Here is a 23499-nt window from a genome sequence, read left to right as displayed (position 1 = left end):
CACGAAGTAGTGCGCCCCATTAGTGATGTGACGCATACTGTTGCTCCCGCCCAAGTGGCTTGCTCATCGTGCCGGTCGCACCGTACTGAAGTCGTGCACATTGTTCGCATGAAGCCTTACCGCGACAAACTTCCTGACTGAACAGCGGTTCACTGCAGGTGTGTTTTCGCTGACTTTTGCCTTCTTGCCGCATCGTGTCGATGCTGCAGAAGAGGGGGGCAGTGATACGTACCACTGTAGAAGAAGTAGAAGCGACTGCATTCATAGAGGAAGAAGTTTGTTCTCTCTTGCTCGTGCTCGGACCACTTAGGGTTGCATGTTACAATATCAAAAAAATGTTTAAAGACCAGCTCCCCCCCCCTTAAATGAACACCCAGTATGCCCTTTAGCCCATGTGTTTTTGAGATAGTACCATATTTACTCAATTCTGAGCACTCCCTTTTTCTTTTCATGTTCGTGATACCCTAAGCTGGGGGGAGGAGGGGTTGCAGAGATTTTAAAAATCTAAAGTTACTTCCCTCTCCCCCCCTTTCTGCTGTGCTATCTCGATGAGACAGGTCAAACAACTGACACCAGATAAACATCAAGGCGCCCGTGAAGCCTAATCGGCTGAGCACTACCCATGCAAGAACACGCTGATAGTGTTATCGGGTCATATGTGATGCGCTTTCGGCCAGTTTTTGTTGTTCTGTGGTGCTATCCGTTGTGTAGGGTTGGAACAACACAAGTAGCCGAAGATCATGACTTGAACGGCTCTGGCTCAACAACAGAGTGAGGAAGAGTGCTGGGTGGCTTGACTCCATGGTCTTCCTTGCAAAACGGGGAACTTAGATTTGTGTACAAGCGATTATCAAATTGTTCTTTTATGTGCCTAGAATCACAAAAATACACTAATCATGAACTTCACGCAGCCAAGCCATTGTGATTAGTGACACATTGCGTTTTGTGTAGGCCTGTGTGAATAGGGGTGTTTTGGTTCGTAGCGAACATCTCGAATACTTGAACAGTAGAAGAGGTGTTTATAAAATCAAGTATTTTTCTAACACACAAGGCCACTACATGAAAAGAAGGGAGAGTGCGTGGAAGTCTTGTCACACTCATTGAAGCTCTGTCATTTTTCGATAGAAATGTCCATTGCAAATTATGGGGCTTGATAGATGCATAATTGATGCATTTGTGGGGTGGAAGATTTGTCAGTGTAACCTCCGACTGCTGATGGACACTTGCTAGGCACGCATCCAGCACCACTCTGCGTCAGGCGTCTGAAAGGGGCAATGTGACTCGTGCTCGTACCGTAGCACCTAGTGAGCGCATGTGACGCGTAGAAGAGGAGCTGCAGCAGCTGCAGTTGGTCAGACTCATCTGGGGCATATGCAACACGGGCGCCAACAGCTGGCAGGTACAGATCTGGGTGCTGCGTGCTTGCACAGACTGCGCATGTGCGCAGTCTGCATGGCATACGCACGGGTGCATATGCCTAGGAAGTGTCCATGGTGTCTGGATTTTGGCCGCGGGCGTGCCACGGAACCATCCTGGAGGAGGTGTGCTAAACCAAAACCATCAAATCAGCTGCTCCAGAAATGTCAGATTTCCCATTACTTTACTATTCAACCGAACATTCACAGCACACGCCTACTTCTCAGTGCACACTTGTTGCAGTTGTGGTTATGTACAAGGAAGGCTTCTTCTGCTGGTTAAGTGGAATTCCTCTTCCCCCCCTCCCCCAGAATTTATGAACGGCATGGACACGGACAAGGTGCACCCGCACATTGAGGACTGTATTGCACGGCAGGAGGACATTGTCAAGGTGGGTACATCATTGCTTTGGGGTAATACAACGACAACATTGCTTCGCACGTAATTCTGAAAGTAGGCAGTGTGACAGCACAGGAGGCACTGCCAGGGGGGTCTGCTGTGGCTAGGGAAATTAAGCAACCACCAGGTAGTCAAGTTCCTACGCTCGTATGCTCACCCAGCCATTCAGGACATCAGCAGACAACGACCACTTGGCGGCATGTAACTGCAACTCGTGCTAGTAGATGAACTAGTGTCGTGACGGATGTGCTTTCAGGTGGCTGATGTAGTTCATCGCTAATAGACACGCTGCATTCAGAGAAAGACCTTGCACCTCAGATGTGGCTGCAAAGTGGAGCTGCCGGGGGCTTAGGCATCCACTTGCCAGAGAGAAAACTTGCTGGTTGCTGCTGTGGCAGGAGTATTTTTAAAGCAGCAACAGTGGTATGTGCTGGACAGTACAGTGCACTAGATGAGAGGAGTGAGTGAAGCCTTGCACAAGCGAACTGCGTGAGGCAGAAAGTGCCAAAATTTCGGGCATTCCACTCTGCGGCCCTCTTGAGCGATAGGCGCTGGCTGGTTTACGGGGGGAACAGGCAGTGCTTGTAAGCGTATTGCTGTACAAGAGAGCCTCGTCAAAACAAGAATTGTCGCATGGGGATGTAAGACTGAGTGGAGGAGAAGAGAAAACTTTCGCTCAAAGATGAAAGGGCAACTTTAGTGTGCAATTCTTGTTACATGCAAGTTGCATATCAGAGACGTATACAGTAAACTCCCATTAAGGTGAATTCTCAAAAAAGATTAACAGTGTGAAACCATTTGGTTGGTTTCCCATATAACTCAATGTAGTATGTGATTTGGCTACAAACTTTTGCAGCGATCACAATACTATGGCACTTGTGGGTCACCTGCGCAGTTCTGTCAATGAAAGAAAACGGTATATAAAAGTCTTCTATGCAAGAAAGCACTCTCCAGCAAAATGCAGTGGTGGAACTGAAGTGCCAGTTTCGCCGAACTGTGCCAAATGAAAAATTGTGCTACATGCTGCTACAATAGCAACTTTTTGCTAACTTTTGCACCACACTTGCGCCAAAAGGTTGTTGAAAAACTTCGGCAAGAACGAAACTTAAGCTGAAGCTCGCGCTATGCTTCCATGGCATTGTAATGGGAAGTGGAGCTATGGAAAAGGAATACAGTAAAACCTCATTAATTCAGACCTCAAGGGAGCAGAAAAAAAGTATGAATTATCCGAATGTCAAATTACCAAATGGTTCAAACCGTTCGTGTGAAAGCGAAATTTATTTGGAGGGAATCTGGGCAATTGTTATCTCCTTTTTAGACAAAAACTGCACCACAACAGCAATTTCTCGCAGTTCCGTCAAATGTTTTAATTTGTGCGTACCAACGGGAATGGCAGAAACACAGTTGCTCCACAATGGTAAGCGCCTGTTTGTGCTAGTCCTTCGTCTTGTGTCCTGTTCGTGTTGCGCTGAGAGCGAAAATGAACACTTACCAACTCGCCCAAATTTCCGCCTTGCTGAATGGTAAGGGTCACCGTGGCTTCTTTCAGAGTCTGAAACGGTAGCGCTGGAGCTTCTTCGTGTGTGGCATCGCATACGAGGAGGCTTCACCGCAGGAATGCAAACAGCACGTGACGAGTCCGGAGTTTTGGCGATCTGGAAAATTGGAAATACCATGCGGACGGAAGTGAGGGAAGTGCGCACTGGTGCCGGCACGGCAAGACACCTTCAAAACAGAAAAAGGTCATCAACAAGGCAGTCGTAGTACCAAAGGGTGTGCGGTTTAGCTGGCCCACTGATTTGTGCAGCAGTTGCCTCCGTTGCCGCGGGCTAGTGACAAAGCTCTGAAAACGAAACTAGGTGGCCGGACTCTCTCTTGGCCTATTGACGGGATCCTGCCAGCCAGTAACACACCTGCCTTTGCGCACAGATCACGGCGCCCCTTCAGGGGCCCATCCAAATTAACTAATATGAGCCCCACGGCGTCTGAATAAACAAACTTCCAAAACCATAAACTTGCTTGCGTGTGTTTGGCGGGACTCTGGCAGCAGTCTGAATTACCCGAATTAACAAGGTTTTACTGTAACTACTGCTCTGTTTTAATCGTGCCATATATTTAACATTAATCAACCTGTGCTTGTTCTGGTGTGGTTGATGGCTGCAGCACATGCGGTTGCACTAGGCCATGCATTTAATCCGAGATCCTTTGACGGCCATTCAGAGCCACTACGGCCGCCACGCTCGTGGGTGGTGGTATGCTGCAAAACACCACGCGGTGCATTGTGCCGTGACACAACTGGCAGTTGGCCATGAATGCAGTGACTCATGGGCACTCCACCTGATCACATCACATCTTATCACATCGCTTCAACGTATTTTCCTTGAAGACCATTTTGTGGGGTCTTACATAAGAGGTGGGCACATGGGCGCAGAACTCGAAGAGGGTGACCGATGTGATGGGATCTGCGTGGTGGGGGTACGCAGATGTAGGGTTTTTGTGTGAGCGATGAATAAAAAAAACCTCTGAAACAAGTCAAGACTCACCGAGCGGCGGCAAGATGCAATGTAGACACTTCTTACATGTCACAGCCATCGTCCTGTTGATGAAACGTAAACAGCATGAAAGAAATTCATTTATTATGCCACAGTGTGATCCATGTATGCCAGTGTGTTATGCATCATTACAGTGAAGAAAACTTGCAACTGGAACCTTTTGAAAGGGCAAGAAATAAGTCAGTCCCGGAGATAGCAAACCCAAAGGGAATTGCTAAAAAGTTCGATATATTGATAATTCAGTGTATGAAACATGGCTGTAGATAAGCTTATGCATAACCTAGAAGCATGAATACAATGCACTCGTGCTATGAGCACACTTCCTGCCGCCCACCAGAGCTTCCAGCTATGATTGGTAGCGCACTGCTCGCTGGTGTTGCTGGGCATAACACACACATTAAAACCGTAGTCGACGGTGCTCTGTAACTGCATAGCAGATAGCTAGTCCTATTACTGGAGCACTGTAAACAACAGTGCCTCATTAAAACAGTTGATTTCTGCACCACCTGACTTGAGCAGCGAAGCAGTGGTGCACCAGCTTCCCTGTATGGCAGCAGTGAATCGCATGGCAAGTGCTGCCAGCAGGTGTCCAATAGGGATTAGACAAGAGAGTTGTATCCCCTGTGATAGTGGCTGCGACATGTCACTATAATACAGTGAAGGCTATTGAAGGGGTGCTTACGCATTTGTCTCCGCATCACTTTACTGTGATTTTTGTGACTGCTTGCTTACCTGGTATGAAAGGAAATGTTTACAAAGATGAGTTTCTTGCGCATGCCTAAACATGATTTGGTGAATTGTGAACCTTTTCTTGACTATGTATTAAAGTTCAATTGACGTCTAGCATGTGTCCAGTCTGTTTCTCTGCCTGGTTAACAGGTCGTAGCCAGTGCGCAATAGGGTGCCTCGATGGCCAGTGCTGCTTTCAGAACTGCTCTTGACGGTGGCATGTTGGGTCTTCCTCTCATTTTGCTGCATGAGTGCAATGCGGCAGCGGGTCGTTTCGCAGAAAAAACTGCCGCTATTGCTTGGAACTCCACAAGACAGAGCGGTACTGCCAATTGTTTAAACACTCAATCAGAGTTAGTTACGCTCAAGTATATCATGTTTCGCAGCTCATCTGCAGAGAAACTTCACACCTTGCGGACAGTCATTACATTCTCACAACAGGCGTAGCATATTGCTGTGCACTCTGCTGACCCGGACCGTGTACATTTTGACTACTTTTCCTACAGTCAGGATTACCCATTTCGAGCTGCAGCTGCGTATGAGCCAAAGACTGCCGTTCAGACAGCTTTTCGTTGACCATGAAATCAGGTGTGAGAAGTCGCCTTCGATGGTAATTATGAGGATGCAGCAAAAAATTGTTCTGGAAAGCGAGCGTTTCATGTGCCTTACCTTGCATACTTTGTAGTCGTGGAAAGAGCGTTTCGCGTGCCTTACCTTGTATACTTTGTAGTTGTCTGTTGGTTTCCAGCTGTCTCGATTCACCGGTGAATTCGACTTTTTACACGCGCGCTGTCCCGATCAGTGTGAAATAGCCATTGCCCTTTTTAATGTCGGCGGAACACCCGGGAACACAACAGCCCCCCATTACTCCAACTGCTGCATCACACACAGAACGCGAGCTCACTTCAAGCAAAGGCGAGTGACCTGATGAATGAAATTGCCCACTTTCACCTCAGTTTTGCACGTTTCGAGTGCTCCCGCCACCTTTATTCTCTCGATTAGACTCCTCCATACACATTACATCTTTGTCTCAGTAGTTGCATATTTTGTCGACTAGATCAGAAGCATGTGCACCGATGACGAAGGGAGGGAAAGGTTGAAGGCGAGTGTTAAAGCCTGCCATGTCGCATCAAAATTTGCCAACCGCTTTCTTCAGAACCCTACAACAAAGATGCTTCCTAATAAGGCAGGCGTACTATTTAGATGCTCTCGCTGGTAGCGAGTATGTGAAGCTCTCGTCGCTTCATTTAAACGCTGTAGCATTTAGGCTCCTGTTCTGCAGAAAATCCGTCATCATCAGCGTTGTGAGCTAGAGAGAGAAAGTAATTTAAAGAAAAGAAAGGTGGAGAGGTCAGTAAGGTGACCCTGACCTGGAGAAGCAGCGAACCATCTGGTCACGTGACCTTGCGGCCTCAGCACAGTCTGCCCCCCAGATTGTGAGCAAACTGGTTGCAATGGAAGGTGGCAGTTAAATTAATGATTGCTCACTTGGGAAGAGCAACCGGGGTCACACATGGCCCACCTGTGGCAGCACCTGCCACCACAGGTCAGTGGCGCATCACTAAACCGGTGCACAACTCCTCCACGAGTGGTATGATGGCTCCCAGGGATCTATGAGTGCAGAGTCGAAAATGACCAATTCCACATATGTGGGTATTGACCCATTACACTATAATGTCATACCCTTAAGGCAGAGTTTGTGTGTCCCCTCCAATTTTTTTTCAGTTTGTTTTATATTTGAGCCACTAAGACATTCTTAGCACACCCCCCCCCCTCCTCCCCGTAAGTCCTTGTGCCAGCTCACTACAAATATCCTGGCACGAATATTTTATCATGCGAGTAAGCTAAAGAAGTCATGGTTGTAGTTTATTTTGTAATGGTTTATTTTCCTTCCTTTCTTTATTGCATTCAGGTAAACCGCTATTGGGGAAAAAAAAGTGCGCAGAGACACTTCAGACTGCTTGTGTGTGAGAAGGGGTGAGCCCACCCACCCACTTTGTGAACGCAGTTGCCACGCACTGCGGCATGACGTAACCCGATGTTACACAGCTGGCAATTGTACCTCTGCATGGCTCTACCACTGCACCCCTTCTGATCTGTAAGCTAACTTCATGAAGGCAGTCGATGCCTTAAGAGCATGATGCGATAGCTAATGGCTTAGTACCCATATATGCAGAATTTATCTCTCCACTTAACGTTCATAGATCCCTGGGAGTCCTCGTACCATTCCTGGCTCAGTGGTGCAGTGGTCAAGCAGTGCACCACTGCCCTGCGATGGCAGGTGCTGCCACTGGTGGGACTTGTGCAATCTGGGTTTTCCCAAGCAACCTCACGCAACCACCTGCCAGGTTGCATGAGGGCAGCATTTTTAATGGGTACCATCGAGCGTTAACACCCACAGATGGATTTTCGCTCAATGGGCCAAGTGAGGCTCCTTTCGTTGGCACCACACAGACACACCAGTAAAATTCTCGATTATTTCTGGGCAGGCATGCCGTACAGCTTACAGCCATGCGAGGGCTGCCCCGAGGGTTTTGTTGGGTTGGGTTCACTGCATGTTGGCAATGTGGCAATTAAAATGTGTACAAGGGATCGAAGGCCACCCTCCCGTTCACCTTGCCACATGGTTTCACAACGCTAGCACTGCTAGCTCTATGCCCAAGCTCATGCAGCTGACCCGTTTTCACGCACGAAAAGTGATCGAAAAGGGACGCACTGTTTCGTATATCGAATGACCTGCTATATATCGATGTACTGCGTGACTTTCCTACACTTAGGGTTTTCAAGGAGCTAATCTTTGTTATTGATATAGTCAACAATTCGAAATATCCAAGACCAGTATAGCTGGTCTTGTCTGTAGACCAGTATAGCTGGTCTTGTCTGTAGTAGTAATTTATTTGGCCCTGTTATACATTATGCCCGCAAGGAGAGGCTAAACGGAGGCAGAGAAACCTTGCTTCCTGACGAGGCCTGCACCCTGGATTGCACATCAAAGCCCTGGTGGCTCAACGGGCAAAACACATTTGCAGCTATTTAGTATTATATCACCTTGAATGGAAATTCCTCTACATTTAGCAAAATTGTTTTTCCATGTGCTCCGCACAGTGGCACGTCATGCAGTGCTGTTATGTCGGCGTAGTTGGAGCGGTATGGCTAGTGTGTTGTATGTGTGCCTTGAGGTGCATGCAGCCACTGTGGTGCTCACGCAGTTGTGTAGCCAGGCTGTGTGGAATTTAAAATCGCTTCTGGCACGCATCGCATGGCTTTTTCAACGGGTCCATTATTCATGAACAGCACTCTGGTCTAGTGAGTGCATTCCAGGGCGCCTGAGAGTTGGAGACTTTTGTGAGAGCAGCCTGTGGTTCCTTGCAGGTGCTGCGGTTGGTGTGCATGCAGAGTGTGGCCAACAATGGCCTCAAGCCCCGAGTGCTGGACCACTACAGGCGCGAGATACTGCAGGTGAGGATTGGACTTGAGGGAAAAAAATTTCCTCGTCATGTGACAGTCGTTTCTCAGACGAGTTCTCACACAAAGTTTTTATAGACTGTGGTTTTGCATTGTGCTCTTTGTTGCATTGTTGTTTTTTATCACACAGCAAGGAATTATGAGCACAATGTTTTTTTTGCTTTGCTTTAATGCATTATTTTACCCTGAGAAGCATCAGTTTTGCTATTTTTTAAACACTTTTGCAATGTTTGTGAGCATCATAATATTTTTCAGCAGCTCTCTATAACATTTAATATCTCATTAATTGATTTAAACTAGAACACAGTATATTCCAGAAACAAAATGTCAAACTTAGAAAGAAAAAAAGAGTGTTGTGCCGTTTTTTGAGCCATAAACTTTGTACAGAAGCGTTCCTGCTAAAAATATGAAATATGTAAAAAGTTTCATATGAAAAATATGAAATAGCTAGTTTCGTTGTAATTTTTCTCAGTGAATTTTATCGGACCTTTTTTTGTTTTCAATGAGAAAAAATTTTTGAAGTTCAGCACTGCACCTTGAGCCACGGTTACCCGATATTGCCCCTGCACTGTATTACATGACCATGGCACCGCTCAGAATCCGGTGTTGGGTTTACACGAGCATTGGTATGCGAGAGCAGCGTCAAATTTCTCGAGGAGGAAGAGCAAATGTGACTAGAAAAGACAAAGGAGAACAAAAAATACGAACACTACATCTGTGTTTGTATTTTTTGCGCTCTTATGTGTTTCCTGAATATAAACCAACACACCCAGCTACAAGTACTTCTTGCCAATGGCTACCTGAGGAAGCAGGCATCTCACCACTGCTGCTTTCTCCTGCTCCCACACACCTCTCAGCCGATGCAGTTAGCTTTGCTCCCAAATTTTGTAATGGCAGTTGTGCACCTACGGTACAGTCTTTATTCCAAGTAGAAAATAAGTAAGTGCATTTTGTCTGGAGCAAGCAGTGCAGTCAGGTGTTCTGTTCCATTGTTGCCCAGTAAATAGGGAGCATGCAATGCTTTGAATAGCTTGAGTCGATATAATATTTATTCTGAGCGTTCTTGATTTCCATGAACTGATAAAGGTCGCCGTGTTTGCCACCCTCGATCTATTCTGTGCTTTGTGCCAAGGGTGGATGAGCAGCTGTATCAGTGCTTTGACGGTTCTCAAAGCGGGTGGTTCTTTGATGATTGGAAGATAGCTGCGGGGTTACATTTGCTTTGCTGCTGAAAACTCCTCTGTAGCTGACTAAGATGTCGTTCCAGTGAGAACAGGAGTGATGATTTGGAATGATGTAATGGACGTGTGCCTTTCACAAGCGCAGCCTTTGCAAACATCTAATTTAGTTCAGTAGCGCTTTCTGGTACCCAAAGGGCCTCAGTACCCTTTATGTTAGCATTCCCTTGATGCAAGGTGCTTTACTGTTCCTCCAGTGCACTCAAAAGAGGGGTGGAGGAAAACTCCCACTGAGCTGGGAGATTGAAATCCTCTTTTTATCGTAGGCACCGTCGGAGAAGTAGTTAGAGTAACCGACCGATTTTGCAAACTCCAATAATTCGGACTTTGCTGAGGAACCTTCGCGCACCTCATAGGAACAGGTACATTTTGACGACCAATATTTAAGAGTTTGTCGAGTCCAAAAGTTCAATTTTTTGAACTAAAATAGATGCCAACAATACTGTGGAGATGTTTTTCTACCGAAAGTTGGTTATTTCGGTATGATACTTACGCGAGCGGGCATTGCTGTCACAACTGACCTCTTTTCTGCCGTCATGAAAGGCGCCATCTTGGATTTAAACGAAGTCAGCAGGCATTGATGGAGTGAATGAAGTGGACTGGCTTGGAAAAGAAGTACTTTGGATTGGGCTAGTTGGTGCATAGCTTCTAGATGATGTCAGGACGGCGCGAAAACAACAAGGACCAGAGAGGCACATGAACACAACAGGACAGGCGCCAACTTGCAACTGAGGTTTATTCGCCCAAACCCTTACATTTTATGAAGCACCCGAGCTGTATCGCAGAAGCCTATCACACAGGATAAAAAGAATGGAAACAATAATCAGAATTCAGGAAGTAGGTGCTACTTCTTACAGACAGTAAGATACATTCATGCATTCATCACTACACTCCTGATAAAAGTAAAGTTTTTTTGGACTGAGTCCCAAGATTATACGAGCGCAAAACCAACAGGAAAGCAATTCATCCCCACAACAAGGACGCACGCTTGGCCAAGGCAAACACAGATCACAATATCAAAATTCCTCCTTTAACACATTGTGTGATGATGAATGAATGACCAACAACAAACTCGGAAAAAATGGTGGACATGAAAACTTAAAACCTTCGAAAAATCCTCTCAGCATCACCGCCGTGTTATCCTGTTTTCACTCAGTGTCGTATGCTGTCAGATAATAGAACAAAAACCCCTTGTGAAATCATTGAAGCTCATGAAATCCATAAATTCAAAGATGAATGCGTAATCGTTGCCTCAATAGCTCTGTCTGATAAAGAACTACGTTTCCTTGATGAGAATAGAAAAACGTGCGCAGCTGGTCTTGTGCCACTGTAGACCTGTGCTCAGGAATTGTCATTTTCGTCAATCTGTTTTGTGTATCTGTCTTTTCATTTGAGATTGGTTGCCACTGTGTTTAAGTAGTGAAAATCACCTCAATAAACCAGTTGAAAGTTCAGCGCCGTGTCTGTGCACTTGTCACGTCCTTTGTTCCCTGTGCTGCTGAAAAAACCATGTCACACCAACTTGCCCAAGCTTCTACAGTATCAAAGAACTAAATGTATTGGATTCTACACAATTCTCGTTTGGCTGTTAAAACACATCCAGGAACAACAAACTATGCAGAGAAAACTTCAGCACATTAAAACCTAAAGACACCCTTCGAGAAAAGCCACCTCAGCGTCACTGATCGAAATGGACGGTTTACTAACGCATGCGCTTCCCGCTTTTTTAATAAAATATGCCTCTACTACTTCTCGCTCAAATTTGTCTTTTCCGCTCTTCAACAAAATTGTTTTGTTAGTTCCGGACGACACTCTTTGCAAGTTTTGCAGTGGTCTGCAATGAAGCTTCCTTGTTGGTTGTGCACATTCCGCAGGTGTTCACTGGCACGTTCATTGAAACATCGACCGGTTTGCCCTATGTAAACGAGACCGCAGCTTAATAAAGGAATCTGATACACAACTTCTGACCTGCATTTGGTGAACTGTTTTTGATGTTTAATAGGGCAAACCGGTCATTTCTTCTCGGGTTTAGTCATAGTACAGAGCTTTGACAGCTTTCATGGGGCCTAAAACACATCTTGCACCTGATGTTTGCTTGCGACTTTTTTTATGTCATGCGAAACTTTATGAATGTAAGGAATGACAGGGACAGATTTCTTTTGTGCTTCCGGAAGTCTCTCATCATGAGGCCGCTTCAACTTCTGGATTAACATTTTTAAGACAGCCGAAATCAAAAGGGGTGGATAACCGGCTTCTTGCAACCTCTAAATTTGGGCGCCAAAGCTCACCGACATCATGCGATGGCACGACTTTCCCAAGGCATTCTGAGGGGAATTAGCAATTATTGCTCTTTTGACGACTTTAGAATGAGCGCTGTCAAACAGTAACAGCCCTTTCTTTGATCTGGGATTGTATGCCCAGCATAGGTGATCCTTCATAAATACCAATTTTATGTATAAAAACTTAAGTTCGCGATTCATTGGTAACTCCCACGTAAATGTGAGGCCCTGGCTGTTATTGGTGAAGATGGGTGTCACACTTGTTGCCGCCGCAGCTACATCAGACTCTGAACATTCTTCAGAATAACCAAAAAATCGTCCACGTATCTGAAAATGGATACAAGATGTGGGTCACTAAGTTGACTTTTGACTTGATTCCCAATGGCTGACAAGAAAATGTCAAGAGTACAGGCGCCACTGAGGACCATATGCAGAAACCTTTTTTCTGAACAAAGAAGCTTCCTTCAAATGATATGGCTGTCGAGCCCAAGTAGAATTCCAACAAAGCTGCAAAATTGTCGCTGCTAATCCCTGCAGCATTTTGAAATTGAACTTCATCTGTTGTGATGATCTTTTCTCTGACAGCACTTAGGAGTCCGTGATGAGGAACAGAGTACGTAGTACAAATCTTCCATATCGATGGAGAAACCTATGTACACGAGGGAGGGAGAAGCGTCCAGTTGCTGCACAACGTACGAGGAACTATGAACCAGGAAAGGATCATCTTCCACCAAAGAACCAAGGTGCTTTTAAAGGTAGCAACTGACAACGCATTGCCAAGTCCCTTTTCCGGCACGATGGATTGTAGTGGCATTCCAGGCTTGTGGATTTTAACCGTAAAGAATATTTCAAGGAAGCCCCTCGCTTCAGCTTTTGCTCGCTTCTTGATGGCATCCAGGTGCAAGTCACCCAAGATTTTGAGTGCTTGTCGTTTTCGAATGCGTGCGTTGAATTGACTTGGCAATGCGTTGTCAGTTGCTACCATCAAAAGCACGTTGGTTCTTTGGTGGAAGATATCCTTTCCTGGTTCGTAGTTCCTCGTACGTTTTGCAGCAACTGGACGCTTCTCCCTCCCTCGTGTACATAGGTTTCTCCATCGATATGGAAGATTTGTACTACTCTGTTCCTCATCACGGACTCCTAAGTGCTGTCAGAGAAAAGATCATCACAACAGGTGAAGTTCAATTTCAAAATGCTGCAGGAATTAGCAGCGACAATTTTGCAGCTTTGTTGGAATTCTACTTGGGCTCGACAGCCATATCATTTGAAGGAAGCTTCTTTGTTCAGAAAAAAGGTTTCTGCATATGGTCTTCAGTGGCACCTGTACCTTGGATGTGTTTTAACAGCCAAACGAGAATTGTGTACAATCCAATACTTTTAGCTCTTTGACGCTGAGAGGTTTTCTTGAAGGTTTTAAGTTTTGACACTTGTTTTAGTACTTTGACGCTGAGAGGATTTCTCGAAGCTTTTAACTTTTCATGTCCACCATTTTTTCCGAGTTTGTTGTTGGTCATTCATTCATCATCACACGATGTGTTAAAGGAGGAGTTTTGATATTGTGATCTGTTTGCCTTGGCCAAGCGTGCATCCTTGTTGTGGGGATGAATTGCTTTCCTGTTGGTTTTGCGCTCGTATAATCTTGAGACTTAGTCCAAAAAAAGTTTACTTTTATCAGTAGTGTAGTGCTGAATGCATGGATGTATCTTCTGGTCTGTTAGAAGTAGCACCTACTTCCTGAATTCTGATTGTTGTTTACAATCTCTTAATCTTGTGTCATAGGCTTCCGCGATAAGGCTCGGGTGCTTATAAAATGTAATGGTTTGGGCGAATAAACCTCAGTTGCAAGTTGGTGCCTGTTCTGTTGTTTTCTTGTGCCTCTTTCGTCCTTGTTCTTTTCGCACCGTCCTGACATTATCCAGAAGCTTGGAAAAGCTTAGCTATTTGTTCATCGTTGTTGCCATTTGAGATAATGGCACACGCTCTGTTGCTGTTGAAGTGGGCTGCATAGAGTGTGCAATCATGTTGAAGTGGAACAGCTGCAGCGTCCGCCACAGCTTGGATGACGCCACCAGATGTGGGAGAGTGGGGTACATTTATCTTCAAAGTTTTCTTCTCCACGCAGAGTAGCATGCCAGCGATTTTTAAATGCTGGCTGAATTCTCTATTTTTTCATTAAAGGGCTTCTCTCTCTGTCTGCTTTTGACGACTGTTAGCCATGAGCGAAACAAAGTGCGAGTCGTATTCAGCGTGTGCTAGCTGGATCCCGTGTTTCCCATGTGGGCCTATGCACACAAGTGGGCAAATTCATTGCGGGGAAGCAGTTATTCAAAGCCTCGCGAAGCTTTGAAGCCGGTTTGAATAGCATACCTGCCGGACGTTGTCACGGTTTTCGAGAGCTTGTGCAAAAACAAAGGGTCATGGTGTTGACATTTATTTATTCAATTTCCATACATAGCGCTGCGTGCAAAGCATGGCCTCACATACGCCACGCTATTTGCACCTCCTCAGCTTAAGGTGCTTGAGTCGTTCTCACTGCACAATCAGAACCTGGGGAGGGCATAAAACTTAACAATTCACTATCATGGTAGGAAGGACAGCCAACCATCCAAAGGTGAGTACCGTGTGAAAAGGAAGCAAAACGCAATATACTTGCTGCACCAATCTTTCTAGAGCTGAAAAGAATGTGAACGAGTTTTCCAGTGTGACGATTAGTTTTGCAAGTTGACCAGATGGACGCAATAGGCCACCACAGTCAAATTGCTGGATGAATGCATTTTGCGAAAGCACAGATTGAGCTTTCTAATAACATAGGGCCTTGCTGGAGCAACTTCTTTCCTCTTCAGCCAGCCACAACCGTGTAGCAATTTTTGCAAGGCCAATTTGATTCTTTCTCCAGCAGCATACAGTTCACTCTCAGCATAGTGGAAATATTCTTCGCAGCCTGGCAGTGCAATTCTTGACCACATATCAGGTATTTTTAAGCTTGCGTAGGGCACATACACGTTTTTCTTGACTGGAACCCTAATGGTGAGGGTAGCTGGTTAAACAAGTTGGTTGTTCATTATCAAGACTTCTGATGCACGCACTCTGAATATAGATTCTTTCTGGAACTTGAGTAAAACTAAAATCTTATCCCTGTGCACACTTTCATCCTGTCTCACCTCATTTCAGCCAAGCATCGTGGCAATAAGCACTTAATGAATAGACAGTTGCGAGCTATGACTAACAGACACAAATGCCTGTTTTGTAGATACTCTGATAAGCCTGTGCTAATTGTGTATTCCGAAATGAAAAAACTAAGAACCTATCCAATGAAATACGCAAGGCTATGAAAGGGCATACTTGAACACTCTTGGGCAAAGGCTAAAAGCAAACCCAAAAGAAGTCTGGAAATATGTTAAAAATAAAGAAACACCTGTGCTACTCTGCCTGATATACTAGATAGAAGTGATTTTGGTGAAGATTCGAAAGGCAAAGCTAACAGCTTCAATCTTTATTTCCAGTCGGTGTTTTTTGATCATATTAATACAAAGACGGTCTTTTAATCTCCAAGCATCCTGACCAGAATGACTGACATTGAAATTTCTGAACGGGGAATCATGCTTTTATTACAGAAAACTAAGGTTGCATCAGCACCAGGGCCTGACAGCATTTCCAGTTACATTTTGCAAAATTGTACTGTTGAAGTTGCCTTGTATCCAGTTGAATTGCCAATGTCGTTCCAATACATAACTGGTGGTAAAAGTGAAACATGTAACCATCGCCCCATATCTCTGACGAGCGTGTCTTGCCAAACACTCGAGCATGTCATATATACTCAGTTATTTAGCCATCTACAAAACAGTAACTTTTTCTGTTCAACACAGCGTGGATTTAAGTCCAGTTTCTCGTGTGAAACACAGCTCGTAGAATTCACCCCTGATATTTCCTTTTCCCCAAATTGCGCCGGTCAGGTAGACTGTATTTTTCTAGACTTTCGAAAAACGTGCGCTTTAGTTACTCACAGCCTATTACTACAGAAGCTTTCACATTTAAATCTCATACTACACTCCTAACCTGGATAAAGGCTTATCTTGTCGGAAGGAAACAATGCGTAGTTTACGACGGAATCACTTCTTCAAGAATATGGCACTAAATTTCTCCAAATGTAATCTCGTCCGGTTGTCGAAAAAGAAAAAATTTCTCCAAACAGACTATTTTCTTGGAAGCGCAAACATATCTCATGTTTCAACTTGTAAGTACTTGGGAGTCTTTTTCTCGACTGACCCATCATGGAACAATTAATTAATAATTGGCTTTTTGGGGAAAGGAAATGGCACTGTATCTGTCACATATATCCTTGGACACCTGAACTGTGCCTAAGGGAAGGGATAAAGGAGGGAGTGAAAGAAGAAAGAGGTGCCGTAGTGGAGGGCTCTGGAATAATTTCGACCGCCTGGGGGTCTTTAATGTGCACTGACATCGCACAGCACACGGGTGCCTTAGCGTTTTTCCTCCATAAAAACGCAGCCACAGCGGTCGGGTTTGAACCCGGAAACTCCGGATCAATAGCCGAGCACGCTAACCACTGAGCCACCGCAGCAGGTCCCGTCATGGAATACACAGGTCAATTAGGTATATAGGATGTCCAGGCTAACTTTAGCCAAGGGTTAAAAATAAGATTATTGAGGTGGACCAGGGAAACCACTTACATACACCTACCAACCGGCTTGTGCATCATAGGCAATTTTTTGTTTTCCAATTAATTAATTAGCAATTAAGATAATTTTTCTAAATGTGTCAATATTGACTTTAGACAGCAAATGTGAACAGTAAATTTGGAGAGCACCTTCAGAAACACCCATTCCATTTATTTGCGAAAAAGAAAACCTCACGTGTATGTTGTGTATGTTTTTTCCGAGCTCCAAAGAAAGCTCGTGAAATACAAAAAACTCACGTGACTAGCGCATTCGCATACCACGATTGTGCTGCTCTCAATCCTGGCTTGAGTGAACGAAATCAGCTGCTGGCAAGGCGCGACAACCCCATTGCTCCGGCCGGCCAATATCTCGACGGTGGTTGCGACGCACGTGCGAGCCAGCCTGCAAGCATGGCAGTGCGACCACCATCGACATATTGGCCTGCCGAAGCAATGGGGTCGTCGCGCCATGCCGGAAGCATTCCTGAGAATGGTTTGTGTCCAGTCCCTGTGTGGAGGGGTAAATAAGCCGGGTGCCTTGGCTGAGTCTCTTCCCCTCAGTAGAGGCACAGCTGTGGCATTCTTTGCAGACCTACGGCTACCGGCAGCTGCTGTGGCTGCTGCGCCTGGAAAAGGCCGGCCTGCTCCACGCCCAGGAACACAAGAACCACTTCTCCACATTGCGCAAGACCCTCAAGCTCAACGTTGAGGACGTCAGTGAGCAGGTGGGCTGGCACTGTTTGCAAGCGCTGTTTGCATAGCTGTAGTTATTATGTAATCTATGTGATAAGTAGGGAGGACGGTGTAGATGTGCTGACGGTGAATCAGTGGCATGGACGTATTTGTGAAAAAGAGATAAAAGGGCAATCTCACGACGAATTTGCAACGGATGGAGCGAAAGTTTGATCTTTAGTTGGGTTACACTGGACTGGTAACTGAAAAACGACAAGCCCTATTCTGGACAGCTTCCAACTTCTCTATTAGATATTTCTGATGAGGTGACCAGATGGATGAAGCGTACTCTAGCTGCGGTCTGACAAAAGTAATGTAGGCTTGTATACACACTTGAGGGGTAGAGCATTGCAGGTTTCGGCAAAGGAAACCTAGTGACTGGGAAGCATTAGCGAAAATGTTGGTTATGTGTTCAGCCCAAGAAAAGTTTGGTGAAAGATGGACAACTAGATACTTATTAGCGTGGCTTTTTGGGCTTGTTGGTACATAGTTCCAATACACTGTAGCGCAGCAAAAGACGAGGACACAAGAGACGAACACCACGAGCGCTAACTTCCAACAAATTTTATTCTCCTGAAGCATCACATTTATACACCAGAAAACAGTAATCACACGTGCGAACAGTATCGATTTCTTAGAAAAACGAGCTCTTTATCTGAGAGGAGAATGGAAGGTGTGCTTACACACGAGCATCCTGACCTATTTATCTTTTCGGCTTCAATGATTTCGCGCGTTAACCTTTCTCTACTTTTTCCTATTACAAGACTTTTATCAAAGAAAGGCTTACAGGGTTTTGACTTGCATGCGAGAATGTGGTCAACCAGCGATCCGCCTTGCCCGTTTCTGACGTTGCGAGCGTGTTCCATTAGGCGCTCGTTCAGACATCTCCCCGTCTGGCCGATATAGTGTTTCCCGCATGACAAGGGAATTTGATATATAACACCTTCATCGCACGTGATGTAGGGCTTCTGGTGCCTAGTTGCGCATCCACGCGCTTTGTTGGTGTTGGTTTTTCCCAGTTTGCACAACGTTGCAAGTTTTTTCGGCGCCGAGAACACGGCGGTCGCATTCGCTCGTTGACCAATTCTTTTTAAATTGTGGGAAATCTTGTGAAGATAAGGTAATACAACAAGGTTTTTCCGTTCACGAGGAACTGGGTTTGGATTACATTGATTTTCTGGTTTCATTTTCTTAACAAGTTTTTCTGCAACAGAAACTTGAACATGGGAGGGGTATCCGGCATTAGTAAGCCTCTTGGACTGCTTTTGAAAACTATCGGTCATCATGTGCGGACAAGATTTCTGGAGAGCATTTCGAAAACATAAATTGACAATACCTCTTTTTATCAGTTTTGAATGAGCGGAGTGATATGGCAGCATCGGCTTGTTGCTTCGCGGCTGGTAGGCCCAGCATATGTGATGAGCGTGAAAGGTGAAGTTAATATCTAAAAATCTAATGGAGTTATCGATGGGCAATTCGCATGTTAAAACAAGCGGTTTAAAATGTTCTGCCATGGTAGTTAAAATGCTATGAGCCTTTGACTCAAGTGAGCCTTGGTCACACTTAACAAGAATAAAAAAGTCATCAACAAATCTAAAGACCTTGATTACGTCCAAGCTGTCAAGGTGGCTGGAAACAGCCTGTTATTAGAGCGCGACCGAACAAAGTCTAAAATTTCGTCAGATTTCTTAACCATAAAGGGGTCGTCAAGCGGTAAAAGGTTAAGTTTGCTTTGTAAGTACATTGAAACCGTTTTCTGCCATGTGCCAGTTTCAGAGATGATCACCCTGAATGGTTTTTCTGGTTTATGGGTTTTTGCACTGAAAAACACGTCTAAAAAATCTTTTCGTGCATCGCCTATTTCTTTAGCCAGCTTGGTAAGGTTTAACTTGTTGCATAGCTTCTTCGCTTTAGCTTTTACTTTTGACATCATTACTTTGTTGCGGCAGTTAAATACAGAAGACACGGCTTCGTCAGCCTTGGACTTGTAAAGTTCACAGGATAGAATCGCAAAGCCACCTTCTTTGTCAGCAGGCAGCACGACCAGGTCCTGTTCCTTGATGAAGGACTCGACGCGCTTGAGGGGTAGCTTGGAAGATCCTGGCTTTGAGCACTGCAAAACGTCGACTCCTTCTGAAATGCAGCGGTCGTGTTCCAGTTGCGTTGCACGCTGCGATACTTGGCGTACCATCGCAAGTAGTTGTGCAGCTGACGGCTTGGGCTCCACAGCAAACTTTGGTCCTAACGATAGAACCCTTGACACGTCATCCGGTAGATCCAGGGCCTCCAGGGTGTGGACGGTGCTCCGGGCTGTCTTCGTCCTGCTCGCAAGGTCGGCCCGTAGTTGTGTCAGATGTTGAGCCCACAAGCATTCGGTAGCTTGAGCAGTGATACGCTGGTGTTCCCGAAGAGTTCGCCAGGCTGCCTGACTTTCGCCAGTCGAGAGAAGCTGAGCCTCGAGGCACTGCCTGTAAAGCCAGGCTTGCCTGTACCACTCGGATTTGGCAAGCTTGCACGCCCTCATGCCGTGACCAGCCGATGGGACGAATCCTCCAAACAACCGCCTCACGTCTTCAGGCAGCAACCTGTTGCGAATGCAAAACGACATTGTGCGTGCACGACATGTTGCAAGCGCTATGAGTGAAACCGTAGCACAGGGATTCTGGTGAACATTAAAAAGCGGGCCCGTTGTACTAGAAATATAGTTCAGTAGCGTGGCTTTTTGGGCTTGTTGGTACATAGTTCCAATACACTGTAGCGCAGCAAAAAACGAGGACACAAGAGACGAGAGACGAACACCACGAGCGCTAACTTCCAACAAATTTTATTCTCCTGAAGCATCACATTTATACACCAGAAAACAGTAATCACACGTGCGAACAGTATCGATTTCTTAGAAAAACGAGCTCTTTATCTGAGAGGAGAATGGAAGGCGTGCTTACACACGAGCATCCTGACCTATTTATCTTTTCGGCTTCAATGATTTCGCACGTTAACCTTTCTCTACTTTTTCCTATTACAAGACTTTTATCAAAGAACACGTCGTGCACGCACAATGTCGTTTTGCATTCGCAACAGGTTGCTGCCTGAAGACGTGAGGCGGTTGTTTGGAGGAAAAACCAACACCAACAAAGCGCGCGGATGCGCAGCTAGGCACCAGAAGCCCTAGGTCACGTGCGATGAAGGTGTTATATATCAGATTCCCTTGTCATGCGGGAAACACTATATCGGCCAGACGGGGAGATGTCTGAACGAGCGCCTAATGGAACACGCTTGCAACGTCAGAAACGGGCAAGGCGGATCGCTGGTTGACCTCATTCTCGCATGCAAGTCAAAACCCTGTAAGCCTTTCTTTGATAAAAGTCTTGTAATAGGAAAAAGTAGAGAAAGGTTAACGCGCGAAATCATTGAAGCCGAAAAGATAAATAGGTCAGGATGCTCATGTGTAAGCACACCTTCCATTCTCCTCTCAGATAAAGAGCTCGTTTTTCTAAGAATTTGATACTGTTCGCATGTGTGATTTTTGTTTTCTGGTGTATAAATGTGATGCTTCAGGAGAATAAAATTTGTTGGAAGTTAGTGCTCGTGGTGTTCATCTCTCGTCTCTTGTGTCCTCCTCTTTTGCTGCGCTACAGTGTATTAGATACTTATACTGCGTAGTCCGAGCCAATGTATCGTTATTAATGTGGTAGGGAAAATGCAAATTGACTGATTTTTGGCTAAAAGAAATTATCTTGCACATAGAAATGTTTAAAGTCATTAGCCACGTTTTACACCAGTCGTTAATGCGATCCAGGTCACTTTGAAGTGCAAGGTGGGCATTAGTACTTTTTATTGGTCGATAAATAATGCAGTCGTCAGCAAATATGCGTATCGAAGATGAGGTGTTTACTGGCGGGTCATTATTGTAAATTAAGAAGAGCAATCGACCGAGGACGCTTCCTTGTGGCACGCCCGATGTAACGTCAGAGAGAGGAATAATTATTAACAACGGTGAACTGCTGGCGATTAGAAAGAAAATTATGGACCTATGACAGAGTTAAAGAATCTAATTTGAGCGCAGCAAGTTTAGATATTACAGTAAAAGCTCGTTAATTCGACACTGACGGGACCGTGAAAAATTGTCGAATTAACCGAATGTCGAAATATCGAATGAACCACAAAAAGCATGAAATTTGCCCCAGCATGACATACTTTTATTTGGCAAAGAAGTTTGTTATCGTCGTCTGCTTTTTCGGGCGAATTTGAGCGGCTACAATAGCTCTAACAGCTGCCAGATGCTCCGCGGCACGCGAACCATCCGGAGTTTGTTCACAGAAGTCTTCCAGCACGGACAAGGCTTCTGCGGCTTCTTTCACGGTGCGCTTCGGCGTTTGGGGCAGGTGCTCACAAACGTCATCTTCCGACGAATCGTCGTTGTCGGCGCCTGTCACTTCTTGGATGCTGTTTTCCATAATGCTGTTTTCATTCTTCACGTAAGTGGCCAAAGTGGTTCTTTTAACATCATACTTGACCATCACGTCAGAGCGTGAAACACCATCCTTCAGCACCTTCGATATTTCCACTTTCGTGGCTAGGTCCTTCGCCTGGTTGTACTTCGGCCGCTTTGCCGGTGTCGCCATCAGAGCAGGACGCGATGGCGAGGCACGCAGGCACGGCGCGCTACGCACTCGAAAACAGCACAGTAAACACGCTGGCGAAGCACGCATATCCAGAAAAGGCGTGTTAGGGTTCAATAACCGCGGTCATAGCAGCAAGAAACACGGGGCAACGACGACACACGCCAAAACGAGACTTGCTGAAGATAGGGTAAACACGACGACTGAGCACGACTGCAAGAGGCAACGAAGCACAAAGACAGACACCGGGCGCCAGGGTTGCCAGGTCCTCGGGAAAGAAAAGCGCCAAAAATTTCCGAAAAGTAGCCAAAAAAGTCGCCAACTGGGACAAACATTCCATTTAGTAGCCAAAAAAGTCACCAAGGTAGGAGAAAACGAGAATTATTAATATTTTTTTTACATCGATACATGTGCTAATGAATTTCTCCAGACAAAAAGATGTTTTACTATGTGTTAACCGAAATTACCGCTGTTTAGGTCAATCATAAGTGAAAACACCCCGCATTCCAGGTGGCTGCAAGGAAGAAAGACGCTCGTTATGGGTGACCGAAAGTAAAAATGCCTCCATTCCGGATGCTCATGAAGTAGGTGCTTTATTGTATTATCCACTACGGTGAAGACGATTCAGGATTTGAGACCGGCTGGCTTTTTCAAAACTCCTACCTTCACGCGCCGTCAAAACAGCGCTGTTCCGGCGATGAAAATAATCGAGTATGTGCTTAGACAGCGCGAAGGCATGCAGAGGAAGGCGCTCGTAGCAAAGTACAACTTTCCCTGTCACTTCTTCGCGACACGGGAAATCGATAAGACGGGTAGTTTTTATGTAAAAAAAAGGAACAAGGCAAAAGTTCTTTATTTTTCTGCTGTATATACGTACTGTGGATAACCCAAAAATAAAAAAAATGTTATCACATATTCTTGTGTAAATACTGGTTAAAATGACTAGTTCATCCTGCTGACGGATGTAAAATGACTAGCAAAAAAGACTTGACCAGATACAATATTGCGAGGCACATTGTAAAACACACAAATGAACTAAAGCCAATGCAAACACCAAGTCAGCATTGTCACAACTCAGGTGTAGATGCTGTTGTTAACTTTTTCTACCATTTCGCGTGGCACTTCAAACGTAGAGCTGGTGGCGCCCTTTAGGCGCAATCCAAACTTTATCTTCAGGATAGCAACAAGAAGTTCGTTGGACATTCTGTTTCGTAAGTCACTCTTGGTCAGTGTCACAGCAGAAAACACCCGTTCTGCCTCTGCGTTAGACCAGGGTAGGACGAGTAGCTTCATAACCCCTTCTGCGATGTCTTTCATGGGATTCTGACCCGATGGATCCCGATACTTACGAATTGCACTCCAAAACTCGATTGCAGGCATATCTGCATTGAC

The 23499-nt window shown here is 45.3% G+C and overlaps 1 protein-coding gene across 4 annotated transcripts in view; it reads left to right on the top strand.

Moving 5' to 3' along the window:
• Nucleotides 1-23499, top strand: part of car (vacuolar protein sorting-associated protein 33A) — a gene marked incomplete at its 3' end in the record, with an annotated part of 181399 nt that overhangs the window by 141110 nt on the left and 16790 nt on the right. For all 4 annotated transcript variants that reach the window (XM_077655788.1, XM_077655785.1, XM_077655786.1 and 1 more), the window contains 3 exon segments: nt 1728-1807; nt 8469-8555; nt 17347-17481. In XM_077655788.1, the coding sequence (XP_077511914.1) occupies nt 1728-1807; nt 8469-8555; nt 17347-17481 (302 nt within the window).

Source organism: Amblyomma americanum, chromosome 2 (assembly GCF_052857255.1).
Source record: "Amblyomma americanum isolate KBUSLIRL-KWMA chromosome 2, ASM5285725v1, whole genome shotgun sequence".
In the NCBI taxonomy this organism is placed as follows: Eukaryota; Metazoa; Arthropoda; class Arachnida; order Ixodida; family Ixodidae; genus Amblyomma; species Amblyomma americanum.
Note: the sequence above shows the minus strand (reverse complement) of the source record. Positions and strands in the feature narration are given on the sequence as shown.